This window comes from Pocillopora damicornis, chromosome 10 (assembly GCF_964200805.1).
Source record: "Pocillopora damicornis chromosome 10, jaPocDami1.2, whole genome shotgun sequence".
NCBI lineage: Eukaryota > Metazoa > Cnidaria > Anthozoa > Scleractinia > Pocilloporidae > Pocillopora > Pocillopora damicornis.
The window spans coordinates 23,057,262-23,072,625 of NC_142679.1; the positions used below are offsets into that span (position 1 = coordinate 23,057,262).

Consider the following 15,364-nt stretch of genomic DNA (forward strand, 5'->3'; position numbering starts at 1 on the left):
AGAAAGGGAGAAACGACAAGTATTGGACATACTGAGTCACAGCTCCAACTCTGCATGTAGGTGGTTCAGGATATTGGTCGCTTGCTTGTTGAAGAGGCAACAGCAGCAGTCAGCAGCACCCTGAGCGACCAAGCAACACCTTTTAGGGATAGTGCCGCTTGCTCCACATGGAGACAGGCCTAGAAAAGGTGGCTCAAACCCAACCTGCCTCACACCCTACCTGGTTGGCTAGCCACGGCCAACGGGTATCCCACATCAGCGGTAAGAAACAGGAAAAGAAACAAGAAAAGAAACAAAGACCTATCCTCCTCCTTCACTCTTCCTTTCTGGACTTAACGATTAAACAGAAACTGAAAGCGTATTGAAATGTTAGTGGGGGCATAGGTTCTGTACGAATGGCACTTGGCTGTGTGAAAAAAGAACCTGACAAATTGGCTCTTCGTATTCTAAAACCCTGTTAAAAATCAACATAAAAAACGGTCGTCCTTACATTCTGGTCAAGTGTAGATGGAAGAGGTGATCGAATAAACAGTTGATAAATAGTCTTCAAGAAGCTGAGCCTTATATATTGCACTCATTCGAACATAATTAGGTCGAGTTTCACTAACCAACTACATCCCAGTGGAACTAATTTAATTGTGACAACCATTGAAAGCCCCACGATCATAACTAAACAAGGAGGGTGGCGTATTTGAACGTAGATTAAACTTCAGCTGTCTCAATTTGTCTGATGTTCTCTTCAAAATTGAAAACCTTACTGTGGTTGTTTGAACTATAACGGGTGTCTTCTGAGAACATGGTATCCGTATTCTACTGCTTCGTTGTCGTCGTTTTGGCTTCCGTAATACCAGAAGGACAAGGTGAGATTTTCCTGCAGTTATGTCCTAACTCATGTGTGATCATGAATAATATTTCGAAGTTTACTCAAGCATCATGTTCCTCTTTTTTTCTACCTTTATTTACACAGCTAAGCTTTGAAATATCCGAACGAACTTATTCTTCTAGATATCTAAATTATTTCATTTGAAATATTCTCTTCATGGAGTGCAATAAGCTAAGCACATTTCACGTGAATTTCGTGCATTTTAGTAAGTTATTTTATGACACATTCTATGGGAATAAGTAGACTACATAGGAATATAACGTTAGGAAAAATGGTTTTTTACTAAATAAAAGAGAAAAAACAGTCTGTCTCGATAACGATGTCCATGAAGCTCATTTTCGACGGCGGTCGATCATTCTCAAAATAGCCGCTTTTGAAACAAATTAATTTCGTTGGTTGGGAAATTCAAGAATGAGACACTGGCTGGGAATTTTGTACAATACAGCCTGTAGCTGGCAAATATTGAACTTTCATTTTTCTGTCAAGATAAAATAACAAGGGGTGGGAAAATAATATGATAGCGGGAAATAAAAGCGGAAATGGAACTCTGTTGTTTCTGCTGTCATCATGATCGAAGAAAGCCATCAGGCTCCTGTCACTACTCGGTATGTAAGGTAAGCAAAGTGGCTCTCGTTAATGAGGCCAACAGATTGCCCTGTGGGTAAGTAGATTATTACCTGCATGAAAATCCTTCCTTTTGACGATATTAATAGAAGGCTCTCTAAGAACAGCATGTACTTGATTGGTGTAAGAATCGAGGCTAACTAAAGCCATCAAATCGGGCCGATGAAGACGCAAGACTCAAGCCGTCGGTGACCATAAACTTTATTAGAGAGGAAAATTAGCGCTTTTATTCAAACTGGAATAGAAGGGAAATCATTTGCGCTATCACGATAAAAGTATGATTTTTTTTAAAAGTTTTATGTATTCTGATTTCGGATATTTAATCCACTTTTGCAATTTTGACCACTTAAAAGAATGGAGGCTTATTTGTTCACGCCGAGACGTTTTACATACTAAGTTTATTTGACTACACTTTTAATTAAAACGAGTGTCTAAATGCCAAACAGCCGGGCATTGCCAGGAATTTCTTTGGGAATTTAAAGAAAATTTCTAATAACTTCCTCGTATTTAGTCTATTGGAGACCGCGTGTCCGGCAGTCTAAAATATTCTCAGAATTCCCACAAAATACCTCATAAAAACCCAGAGACAGTGTTCCATGTTTGTTTGTTTGCACAACCTGAGGTTAAAAAACAGAGCTTCAAAATAAAAAAAATCCAGGAAACGACTTTTCGATTTAAGAGAATTTCATAATTAGAGAAAACGAATCACTTGAAGGCTGAATGAATGTATTAGGTCTGTTCGACCATCTGTCTTTTGAAAAAAGACAACCGCAAAAGAAATGTTTACTCAGTGTCAGCCTTAAGAAAAAAATTTCGCTTATTGTTGTCTTATACGGAAAACCCGGACCTCTCTGTGAATTTTGTTTTTCAGGAAAAATGCTGTGGATATTTTGTTATTTTCTTGTCTGTGTTTCGTTCACCAACCTTGTAGCCGCTGAGGATCAATGCAGGTCAGAAGTTAACATTCGTGGCATGGCTCTTAAAGGTTTCGTTTTCAAGAGAATGACAGTAACAGCTCCTCACATTTGTGGTATCTTATGTGAAAGGGAAATAATCTGCCAGAGCTATAATTTCAACAGAAAAGAAAAAATCTGTGAATTAAACAATCGCACAAAGCACGCAAGACCCAGGAATTTCCGCTCCGTAGAACCTGCGTGGTTTCACATCCGCCGTTTGAACGGAAGAGGTAAAGAACACGACCAAGCATATAAGATAATAACTATTGATATTTTGGCCACACTCTCCACTCTACCGTGACTTGCAGCCGACGTTTTCTAATCTTCTGCGCTCTTTTGAAAGAGAAGTATTTAAAACCCCCCCTTTCTTTTTCGTTTAACTTTAAACTAATACAGCTTTGATCCAAGTATAAAATTTTGACAAGAAATTATTCATTTATTTACTTTTTTAAAGTGTTACAAAAGCTTAGGGTCAGGGATGAATTTAAAAAACTGGAAGCACCCTAAACGGTGGGCTAATGAGCCACGGGGGGGGGGGAGGCACCATCGAGGGAGTGGGAGATGCCTGACAGAGAGTTTAAGCATTCTTAATCAAAGAAGGACATTCAAGAGAAAGGAATTCGAGCCTCATTTTATATCTCTTACACTTATATCTCAACATTTTTACCAATACCAGCTCCCTTGGGTTCGATTCCGGAGTTACCAGCACGTTCATGCCATGAGATAAAAGCAAGCGAAGGAAAAAACACTGTAAGCAACAAATACTGGCTGGATCCATTTGGCAATGGGAAGGTAGTTTTGGTTTACTGTGATATGAATTTGGAAGGTAAATCACATTGATTTAAGACACTTTTGGTTTCCTTTTTGTTTTAAATCGTCGATTCTTATGTATCAAATTAGTCCTGCAGCAGGAGTTGAAAATCCCATCATGCACCAGTCCAGAAAATACAGCGGGATTTGCCGTGGGCAGTTCCTGCTTTTGTCTATATGTTTTTTTTAAAAAGGGAGAATTCGCAAAAACGGACAAGCTTAAACTAAAATACATTTTGATAAATATCATCAACCAAGTTGATGACGTAAATTGGCCACCGTTAAGAGTTTAAAAGCTGACGTTTCGAGCGTTATCTCTTTGTCAGGGCGATTGGATGAAGGGCGAACGCACGAAACATCAGCTTTTCAACTCTTTACGGTGGCCAATTTACCGATTATCAACTCAGTTGATAATACTTAATTACCCTGTTTCACTCTACACAGTTCCTTTAGAAACTTACCCCCTTTACACATTTTGATAAAACTTTGAAAATCATTCTTGCTTCAATATTGCAGGCATTGTCCATTTCTTTGGAAGAAAATATAAACATTCTTGTTGTGTTATGTGGCCATGATTCCCAGTTTGATACAATGCTCTGTTTCCCTGCTAACTTAATGTTTATGAAATTTTACTTCTTTATCTTTTTTTTTTTATTCACCAACCAGATCATGATGAATGCCTTGGTGGAAACAATGCCTGTGACGTCAATGCATACTGTACCAACACCGTGGGTTCCTACAACTGTACCTGCAAGGAGGGATACACTGGCGATGGCCGCTCGTGTTCAGGTTATTGAGAGAGCAGTCAAAGTACTCGTCAAAATAATTTATTTGCTGTTGGGATGAAGGGGAGGGAAGAGGGGTCACAGTGTCCGTGGTTATAGATTGGCAAAAGTATTTTTAGGTGCATTTATTCGTTAGGTTACTTACAGTTAACCACCGGGATATTTTAAGAGCAGACAAAAACTTTGTTTGCCGATAGGAATGATAAAGAACGTAGAAGTTCACTAGAGGAATCATTTTTCTGGTCATGTAGTAATTGTAGATGGATTTCATGGAAATGGAACTAACTGCGCAGGTAACAAGGCGTTACTTATGAGAGATACTGCAGAGATGCTTATGAGATATGCTAAAGCTGGCTAATTTTCATTCACTGAGGTGCAGTGAAGAATAAGAGCACTTACTTAAATAGTCTTCTTTTTCTTATTCTAGACATAGATGAATGTACTAACGAAACACACAGCTGTGATGTTCATGCTGAGTGTAACAATACCTTGGGATCGTACAAGTGCACGTGCACGAGCGCGGGTTTTTATGGAAATGGAACACACTGCACAGGTAAATACATCCTCTTTATGAAGGCCTCTTGTTCACAACGGCAACAACAACGGCAGTAAGGAGAGGCCCAACCAACAAACTCAGTTTTAAAGCAGAGTGATATAAAATAAACCTTTTTTCAATTACGCTCGTTATCCTGCTAACCGTAAAAATGACAGCAAAGACACAGGACGCTTATCTGGCGTATTGCGCATTTATTACACAGGATTTACAGCTGTGTTCACAAATCTTGATAATAATGGAAGGGAGGGTCCAGACTCAATTGGTAGCCACTACAAAGGTCAGGATCATGACGGACAAGTTACATTGTCCAACGGTATTCAGCTGTGGACTGTGCCACACACTGGTGAATACAGAATAGAGGCAACAGGAGCCTCAGGGGGGCGCAGTGAGGACAGTGTCACTGAAAAAGGAGGAAGAGGGGCACGGATGATTGGAAACTTTACTCTGACCAAAAATGAGATCATTCGTATACTTGTCGGTCAAAAAGGGGCAACCAAACTAAAAACTGCCGGAGGTGGAGGAGGTACATTTGTAGTGAGGGAAAACAACAAGCCTTTGATTATAGCTGGAGGTGGAGGGGGAGTTAAAAAAATGTCAGAACAACATCCAGGATGTGATGCATCCATAAACACAACAGGGAATGCAGGGAAAAACTCGCCATTGGGAGGAGAAAACGGACATGGAGGAATTGTCTCTGGTCAATATTCAGGTTAGCGAATAATTTCCTTTTTATGAATGCTATGATTTTCTATTTCATTTTTCTGCCGTTCATTAATATCTTCAGCCCAGTAGGACAGTATGGCGCTGAAAGTTAGATATTGCAGGATTAGCCAAAACCCTAATTAGGAATGGATTAATTCATTTTAATCTATAATCTTTATTACCGATATCCAACAATTTGTTCAGATAAACATCCAAAACTTACGAAATAAATTTATCTGCCCTAAAATGCGAATCTTAAAGTATTTTTGATCACTAACAGTAAATAATGAAATAGGTACTATTTATGAGAGATCACTTTTAACGTTTTCTTTATCTATGTAGGTGGTGGTGGCGGCGGCCTCCTCAGTAATGGAAAAACGTCCTCTGATCAAGGAGGGGGGGAAGGAGGTAGAGGATTTGTTGAGGGGGGAGTGGGTGGGAGGTATGGAGGTGGGTTTGGAGGTAGAGGTGGTTTTCGTGGGGGCGTTAAGGGACCTGGGGGCGGTGGAGGTTACTCTGGGGGGAGTGGGAGTGCCAATAGAGATAATTCCTGTGGGGGAGGGCGCGGATCTTTTAACAATGGAACAGATCAGCAAAATGAATGTTGTTATAATAGCGATGAACATGGTAGAGTGATCTTCGCTTTTCTTCGTTAAGATGCACGTAGCAGCCCTTTTCTCATCGTGTTGTGATAATTCTGTTTTGAAGGTTGATTGTTTTTAAACTCAAGAGTAAACAAATTTTTGTTTCTTCTTTAGATTCAGTCATTAAAGGTTTTTAGGTGTGGGTAAACCAGCGCAACTTATGCATCTAAAGTCCTTTGTTGGAATAGAGTTGTTTGTAAATGTTCTCCAACGTAATGAATTCTTCTCAAGCAAAAACTGTAACTTTTATTATTTTCCGTCTCCTTTCGTCTTCGGAGCAATTCGTCAAACGTCATGTTTGACTTTTCAAACAGTGCAGGTGTTTCGTGTTCATCTCTTAAGGTCAGTGGACACAAACAAGTATCTATTAAAAACATTTTTTATACTTCCATCTTTTACACAAAGTTAAGGGTGAGATGTGTATTTTTAATTTTTTTTTGTAGTAACAAACAAAGTTGCCTATCTTATTTAAAAGTTCCTAATATTGACGCAAGAATCTTTTGCATTTGAATACATAACGGCTTCTCCACATTCAACGATAAGATGACAAGGAGCGTCACCACTCTAGATGTATACTGATGTGGATAGTTTAACGCTCCTAAATATTCAGTTCTGGGTAAATATACTACTGATTCAAAGTTTTCTAGCTTTTAATAACATCTTTGGAAAGAGGAACCGAAGAATTGAGCATAGGGGGGCCGAAATATTTTGTAAACAGCAGAACCCCAGTCAGGCCAATGTTACAAAAAAAGCTTTAAAAAAATATGGGTGGACTAACATACCCTCGGTCTCTCTAAATACGCTCATGTCAAGTACCTGCTTTAGTGACATCCGACTTTAGTGTCATGTGCTGGAAAATTTCATCAACTGTAGTTGGTCATTGAACAACTAAAAAGGAAGAGGGACTTTTTGATATAAGTACTGCTGTGAAGTCAGTTCTTCGTATTCCTCAGTATTTTAATTGTTACATATATAAGAATAAAAATAATACAAATGGGATTTCAAAGAATTTAATGTCTATGAGTTTTTTTTTTACTATTATTTAATCCTAACAGTCAAAGTGTTCTGCGAAATTCTTCGGTTATATTTTACATGTATATTTTGTGCGCGAAATTTCACAGAGTGGCCATTCTAGCAATCAATATTTGCTGCGTTAATGTATCGTATTTTTTGAATCACGTTATTCCTAAAAAGCTCTGTCCCGAATTTAATGAATAAAACTTTAGGTCTTTCAAAAAGGGCTTAAGGCGGCTTAAAAAGATTTGCAAACGAGTCATGGCGTTGTGCCTCTAAATTGCAACCAAGGAGTTTAGAAAGATATCTCTCCTCGATTCTGGGTTTTTATTGGCTGACAGTAAAAGCACCTGGCTGTACGGTAAAGGATTATCTTCTATTTCAATTCAATTAACTATGATGTCTTAACACAAGAAAAACAGCGCTTCTTTGCAGTTTCGTCTTTAAAGTTTCTTACTACACTTGTTGATTTATTTCTCTCTGTCCATAAAGCATTCTTTTTCTATGTGGGAATTTTTTTTCATCCTTAGCATAAACGCTTCAACTTAAAAGAGGAAAAATGTAATGTGTTGGTTCAATTATTTCTTGAAGTATCGCTTGCAGACTTACAAATTGCCTTATATCAGTTGTATCTTTCTTGAGATAATTCCCTAACATTTGTTAAAGGGAATTCATCACCCATTATAAGTGTCTCCTTTCCAGGTCTTAACTTAAGCTGAGGACAAAGTATACTTCGATATTCACTGCATGGTATTGGGCATGTCTACAATCATCCTTGTAGATATGATCACCTTTGCATGTGACGAACTAGAGCCACGAAGTAACTTACAGCAATCTTCAATAGATCAATCATTAAAATCAACATTCTCTTTATGGAGTTTCGTTTTGAAAACGTCGCTTCGGGATATTAACGCATTCTGTTAAAAACGGCTGTCATTATTTTTTTCCAACTTTGAGCGGACAAGGAGAGCATAAAAATAGTTGCGAAATGGTCTTCAAGTAGCTGGGCTCAACGATGCACTGATGCTGACATAATTCATTTAGCCAAACTAGAGAAAAACACGAAGGAAAGAACATCTTCTTCAATTGAAATTGAAGGACGTTAATACACATTGTGCATAATCGAGTTTCACCAACTAGCTACATCCCAGAGGATCCTATTCATTTGTTAAAACCACTGAAAGCTTCATGATTAAACAAAGAGAGCGGCGTATTTGAACGCATATTAAACTTCAGCTGTTTCATTTTGTTTGATGCTCCTCTCAAAATTGAAAACCTTTATTGTGGTTATTCGAATTATAACGTGCGTTTTCTGGTATTTGCTCTCTACTGCTTCATTCTCAACGTTTTGGCTTCCCTAATATTAGAAGGACATTAAGATTTTCCCACAGTCATGTCCTTCCTCGTGCCTGAGTAATATTTCGATGTTTACTAAAACGTTTTACAATATCTTTTTTTACTATTTTTATTGACATAAATAAGCCTTGACAAAAATATCTGAACAATCTTCTTCTAGTATTAAATATGATGAATTATTTCATCTAAATATGTTTTCTCCCTGGAGGAGCATGAGACAAACTACTCAATTTTCAAGAAGTTCGTGAACTTTCGAAGTCATATGGCAAAAAAATTTTTGGAAATACGAAGATTGTAATAAAATCTTAGGGAAAATGATTTTTTGGAGCAACCAGAAGGCAAAGTTAATTTTACAGAATTGAACATTCAAAATGAAATAACGAGGGTTGTTAATTGAAACGGAAACGGTTTTAAATAAAAACTGTTTTGTTTCCGCTGTCATCCTGATCGAAAAAGCCATCATGCTCCTGTCACTATCCGTTATGTGAGGCAAGCAAAGTGGCTCTCAAAAATGAGGAAAATAGATTGCCCTTCTGGTAAGTAGGTTGTAACCTGCATGGAAATTCTTCCTTTTGCCGATTTTAAAAGAAAGCTTTGGAAGAACTTGATGCACTTCATAGGCGTTGACATCCGGGTTAACTTCAGAAGCGGGGTTCAGTCCTCTGTTCTTAGGCTCCTCAGCCTTGAGAAAAAAAGTTTGTTCATAGTGCGAGGATCTCTCTATGAATTTCGTTTTTCAGGAAAAATGCTGTGGATATTTTGTTATTTCCTTGTCTGTGTTTCGTTCACCAACCTTGAAACTGCTGAGGATCAATGCAGGTTAGAAGTTGATATTCGTGGCATGGCTCTCAAAGGTTTCGTTCTAAAGAGGATGACAGTAGCAGCTCCTCATATCTGTGATATCTTATGTGAAAGGGAAACTATCTGTCAGAGCTATAATTTCAACAGAAAAGAACAGATCTGTGAATTAAACCATCGCACAAAGGACGCGAGACCCGAGAATTTTCGCTCAGACCCAGCGTGGTTTTATATTCGCCGTTTGAACGGAAGAGGTAAATACTCGAGCAAGCACTTTATAATAATTCTAAATATTTCTGTCTTACAGTCTGTTCACAGCCTGCCTTTTCCGATTTCCCGGAATTGATTTTTCTATTACCTCCTGACCGTAAAAATGAAAGATATCATTTCTACCTACTTTCTTTGAAGTTTAACCTATAGTTAACATGCAAAAAATAACTTTGATGCATGTGTAAAATGTTGACAAGAAGTTATTGATTTATTTACTTTTTAAAGTGCTGCAACAAGCTTACGGTCAGGGATGACTGTAAAAAAAAATGAAAGCTCTAAATGGAGGGCTTACGAGAGAAGGGTCTTGTCTCCTCAGAAAGGGTTGCTTAACAGAGCATTAAATATTCACAAGTCAAAAGGGAACTTAAGTAAATGGAATTCAGGTCCCGTTCATATTCTCAAGCGCCTTTTATTCTCCCTTTTCGATCTGTGCGCCTCTAAATGCTTGGCCGGTTTAAAGTCACCTCGCCACCAGGAAGACTCGCTACCAATAAAGGAAAAGTTAACCAAAGTGATCGTAACTTTTTAATCGAACGAACGACAAGGTCTACAAGAAATGTGTTTGTCAATTATCATTTTTTGGCGAAAAGAGGAGTGTTGTGTTGAGTGTTAAGTTTCAACATTTTTACTCATACCAGTTCCCTTGGGTTCGATTCCGGAGTTACCAGCACGTTCATGCCACGAGATAAAAGCAAGCGAAGGGAAAGACACTGTAAGCAATAAATACTGGCTGGATCCATCTGGCACTGGGAAGGGAATTCTGGTTTACTGTGATATGTATTTAGAAGGTAAATCAATATTGAAGGCAGTGTTGGTTTAATTTTTTGTTTAAATTTTCGATTTGAAAATCGCTCTAGTCCTGAAACAATGTGTTGCGCAGTTTCTACTTTTGTCTACATATTTGTATAAAAAATCCAAAAATGGAAAAAAATATCCCAAATGGAAATTTTACACTTAATTGCAATTTAATAAAACTTTGAACAACATTCTTACCTCAAAGTTGCCATTAACCTTAGTCTAACTAGTTGGAACACAATTCCTGTTGTGTTATGTGGCTGTAAATGTTAATTTAGCACAGGATAAGACTATCTCTCTAGTAAAATAAATGTTGGCGAAATTTTGACTCTCTTCCTTCTCCATTCCCTAACCAGATCATGATGAATGCCTTGATGGAAATAATGCCTGTGACGTCAATGCATGCTGTACCAACACCGTGGGTTCCTATTACTGTACCTGCAAGGAGGGATACGCTGGCGATGGACGCTCGTGTTCAGGTACATCGCGATTAGTTTAAATGAATATCCTAATCACTTAGTCTATCGAGAGAATAGTCAAACGACCAATCAAACTAATGTTAATTTTCTCACTGGGGAGGGGGTGGGTCACAGTGTCCAACATAGTCAGACTCTGTCTTCCGCCTTTATTGTCCGAGGGGGCTTTAAAAAAGGATTTCATTTATACGATGTTCCTCTCTGTGTTATAGATATAAACGAATGTGCTGACAGCACACCCGATTGTGATGTGAACGCTGAGTGTAACAATATCTTGGGATCTTATGAGTGCATGTGTGAAGACGGATTTCATGGAAATGGAACTAACTGCACCGGTAACTTGTTATGACATATCATGTTGCCTCTTTACATAATAATACCCTGTCATAAAACACAAAGGTTAGTTACTATACAATAATAAAATATTTTTTTTTTATTTAGATATCGACGAATGTACTGACGGAATACACAACTGTGATGTGAACGCTGAGTGTAACAATACCCTGGGATCTTACAAATGCTCGTGTAAAGATGGATTTCATAGAAATGGAACCAACTGCACAGGTAACTTGTTGAAACATTTCAAACACCGACTTTCACCGGCATTGTATAAGGGGGGCTTTTAAAAAAAAAGTCTAATTTATATGATAATCCTTTTCGTGTTCTAGATGTAGATGAATGTGCTGACAGAATACACAACTGTAATGTGAATGCCGATTGCAACAATACCCTGGGATCTTACAAGTGCTCGTGTAAAGACGGATTTCATGGAAATGGAACTAACTGCACGGGTAACTAGTTAAAACATTTCAAACACCGTCATTGTATAAGGGGGCTTAAAAAAAGTCTCATTTACATGATAACACTTTTCGTGTTTTAGATATAGATGAATGTGCTGACAGAATACACGACTGTGATATGAATGCTGAGTGTAACAATATCTTGGGATCTTATAAGTGCATGTGTAAAGACGGATTTCATAGAAATGAAACGAACTGCACAGGTGACTTGTTATAGTACATCATGTTGTCTCCTTTGATGATAATACTCTGTCATATAACAAAAAGCTTAGTTACAATAAAATAATAAAATATTCTTTGTTGATTTAGATATCGACGAATGTACTGACGGAATACACAACTGTGATGTGAACGCTGAGTGTAAAAATACCCTGGGATCTTACAAATGCTCGTGTAAAGATGGATTTCATGGAAATGGAACTAACTGCACAGGTAACTTGCTGAAACATTTCAAACACCGTCTTTCATCATCATTGTGTAAGGGGGCTTAAAAAAAGTCATATTTACATGATAATCCTTTTCGAGTTCTAGATATGGATGAATGTGCTGATAAAACACACGACTGTGATATGAATGCCGATTGCAACAATACCCTGGGATCTTACGAGTGCTCGTGTAAAGATGGATATCATGGAAATGGAACTAACTGCTCGGGTAACTTGTTTTCACATTTTCTGAGGTGCCTTTTATCAAAAGCAGAAATAATAGGACTTATTCAGATGGTCTTCTTTTTTTTACTCTAGACACAGATGAGTGTTTCGATGGAATACACGATTGTGATGTGAATGCCGAGTGCAACAATACCCTGGGATCTTACAAGTGCGCGTGTAAAGATGGATTTCATGGAAATGGAACCAACTGCAGAGGTGACTAGATTTAACATATTCATACTCCGTCTCTCATCTTTCTTATCTCAGAGGACCTCAGTGAGAAGATTTCATTTACATTATATTTCTTTTCTTATTCTAGATACCGGCGATCTTTCTATTGTACAGACGCAGGGCATAATCGAATCAATTTGTTAGATAAATGTCAGTATAAAAAATGGCTTTCAGCCATACAAGGGAGCAAACACAGTGTGGAAAACTGTCTTTTTCTCGCAGGTCACTAGAAGTCCACGAAGTCTTTTGAACGCGTTTTGACTCTGTTGGTAGACTCTTCGGGAGCTTTTTCGCCGAAGGGATATCATTTTCAAGCATTGAAGTTGACAGTTAGGTCAATACTAAACAAAATTTGAAAACTTCTTACATATTATTCCGTGTTTAATACAGGATTTACAGCTGTTTTTACAACCCTCAATGCGAGTGAAGGTGATAAGGGTCCAGTCTCAATTGGGAGCCACTACACAGGTCAGGATCATGACGGACAAGTTACACTATTTAGTGGTATTCAGCAGTGGACTGTGCCACACACTGGTGAATACAGAATAGAAGCAATAGGAGCCCCAGGGGGGTACGGTAAAAACAGCGTTATTAAAAATGGAGGAAGAGGAGCGAGAATGATTGGAAACTTTAATTTGACCAAAAAAGAGAACATTCGTATACTTGTTGGTCAAAAGGGGAGTCAAGCGAAGTCGTCCAGCAACTCAAATGCCGGAGGTGGTGGAGGTACATTTGTAGTAAGAGGAAGCAATACGCCTTTGATTATAGCTGGAGGTGGAGGGGGAGTTAAGAAAATGTCAGGACAAAATCCAGGATGTGATGCGTCCATAAGCGCAACAGGGAATGCAGGGAACAACTCGCCTTTAGGGTCCGGAGGAAGCAACGGAAATGGAGGAAAAACAAGTGGTCAATCTCCAGGTAAGCGAAGAAAGGAGAAAAATCTATCAGTATGTTCAATTCATTAGGACAATAAGATTACAGAAGGATCTCAATTATTAAAATTATCAATCTTAATTTTACAGTTTTTCTTTTCTCCTCAATAAAACTTATGAAGACGCCTCCTACAACATCTGACACTCAACTGAGTTTCACTCGTCCACTTTTTAGATATCCTTCACGTTTATACACAGTTGAAAAGGGGTACTATTGGCTAATTGCAGATTTGAATTAAAAAGGTGCAATAAAAAGACAGTTTAACGAAAAATTGTGGAGCTGACTTGTCCCCAAAAACAATTTTACGCATCGCTTAGAGTGATTAAATTAGATAGGTGCTTTTTATAAGAGATCACTAATTAGTTTTTCATTATTTTAGGTGGTGGAGGTGGCGGCTTCTTCAGTAATGGAAAGACTGTTAGTGGTGGGGGAAAAGGAGGAAAAGGAGGTAAAGGATATATTCAGGGAGGAGAGGGTGGAGCGTATTGGGGTGGATTCGGAGGTGGCGGTGGTTTTCGTGGAGCCGACAACGGAGCTGGTGGTGGCGGTGGTTACTCTGGGGGAAATGGAGGTGGGAATAAAGCTTTTTCCTGCGGGGGAGGGGGGGGATCTTTTAACATTGGGGCAAATCAGCTAAACGAATGTTGTTTTAATAGCGATGAACATGGTAGAGTGATCATCACATTTCTTCAGTGAAATGGACATGACGATACATTCCTCAAAGTGAAGCGGATATTTTTTTCTCAAGCCCCAAATTTGAACAAAATCTGTTTTTATAAAGAGTTTGAAGGTGCACGCTAACCTTTAGATTTAAATTGATTTGCTTTCGGGTCCATAGTTTGAATTAACAAACACTATTTCCTGGAATAGGTTTTTTGTGGATACATTTTGACCTTAGGGAATTTATCTTCTGCAAAACCTATAAATTTTGTTCCTTTTCCGGCTCTTTTCAGAGCAAGACGTTGTGTTTGAATATTTCTGCAGCACAGGTGTTTTGTCTTCAACTCTGAATGTCAGTAGACACAAACAATGCTAATTACGAATTGTTACGAATTAATTGTTTGTAGGAATAACAGAAACAAGCTATTACTTTTTTCTCCTTATCAGTCAATAATTCAATAGTTTCAGACTACAGTTTGGTGAAAATTCAATAAATTGATTCCTAGATGTCATATTATTGCTGTTTGTTTTCTAGACTTCATTTATAAAATTTCACAACTTAAAAGCAAGTTTTCTTTGGGAAAGAATGAGGTAGTATATTTCATTGGAAATATGGGAATCAACAATATCACGACAACTGTTTTCTTTGCTGGTTTCTCCGTCCGTTAGATCCAGCTTTACTAATCAGTTGCTACCAGAGTTGTGCATCGGATTTTTACCTTTAGATGTTTTGTGCAGTCATCTGAAATTTTTAAAAAGGGATGAGAAATTTAAGGGGTTTTGTGCTCATTAATTTTAATCTGCAACTTAAGAGGAAGTCTTGAAAACCTTTAAATTATTAAACGATTTGTTTGGAAACTTAACCGGTCCATTAAATGACTTTGAGAGCAAAAATGAAACTCGCCTTCACTGTTAGGTCATGATGAAACGAGTCAGAATGGATGCGCAGTCGATGGTAGGTTTAGTTGTTAATTGTCTTGTGAGCTTTAATAAATATAAGCAGGAAGATAAATTCATGCATATACCATTTTAGCTTAACACATGAGGAGTTTCTCTAACAGTAACTAAAAAAGCTTCTAACAGGCTCGTCATATTGCTCCCAGAGAAGGCAATATTTTATTCTGTAGAAGTATTCTTCATCCTGTGTTTTTAATTTTGAAAAGCTTAAGTTTCAGGCTTCTACCCTCCACTGTTAGAGCTAATGCCTTATTCACACCAGCAAAATATGTTCGGTTAAAGTGGTTTTTTACTGAATGAAAATCAAAAACAGAGGACTGAAAAACTTAATTTTCCTTTTTCAAGTCCTTGCTTACTTGCATTTCCAATGTCCTACATTTTAAGTAAAAAATATTTGATTATGTAGTTTCTACGAAAAAAAAAATAAACTGTGTTTAGCAAAACAACTTTAAGACATGTTTAAG

The 15,364-nt window shown here is 37.9% G+C and overlaps 2 protein-coding genes across 3 annotated transcripts; both read left to right on the forward strand.

The window, feature by feature from the left end:
* Nucleotides 1-2,284: 2,284 nt before the first annotated feature.
* LOC113671567 (uncharacterized) lies at nucleotides 2,285-5,665 on the forward strand. Its single transcript, XM_089185595.1, has 5 exons — nucleotides 2,285-2,693; nucleotides 3,140-3,289; nucleotides 3,940-4,062; nucleotides 4,486-4,611; nucleotides 4,817-5,665. Exons 1-5 carry the CDS (start codon nucleotides 2,384-2,386, stop codon nucleotides 5,326-5,328), a joined length of 1,221 nt encoding a protein of 406 aa, XP_089041721.1. The 5' UTR covers nucleotides 2,285-2,383; the 3' UTR covers nucleotides 5,329-5,665.
* A 3,324-nt stretch (nucleotides 5,666-8,989) lies between these two features.
* On the forward strand, nucleotides 8,990-15,203 carry LOC113671585 (uncharacterized). 2 transcript variants are annotated; one of them, XM_027187829.2, is made up of 9 exons: nucleotides 10,883-11,004; nucleotides 11,111-11,233; nucleotides 11,338-11,460; nucleotides 11,550-11,672; nucleotides 11,779-11,901; nucleotides 12,001-12,123; nucleotides 12,213-12,335; nucleotides 12,741-13,268; nucleotides 13,663-15,203. In XM_027187829.2, exons 1-9 carry the CDS (start codon nucleotides 10,962-10,964, stop codon nucleotides 13,977-13,979), a joined length of 1,626 nt encoding a protein of 541 aa, XP_027043630.2. In that variant the 5' UTR covers nucleotides 10,883-10,961; the 3' UTR covers nucleotides 13,980-15,203. The 2 variants fall into 2 exon arrangements, with proteins under 2 accessions (XP_089041685.1, XP_027043630.2); XM_089185559.1 differs by lacking the exons at nucleotides 10,883-11,004; nucleotides 11,111-11,233; nucleotides 11,338-11,460; ... (2 more) ...; nucleotides 12,001-12,123; nucleotides 12,213-12,335 and adding exons at nucleotides 8,990-9,382; nucleotides 10,037-10,186.
* Nucleotides 15,204-15,364: the final 161 nt, after the last annotated feature.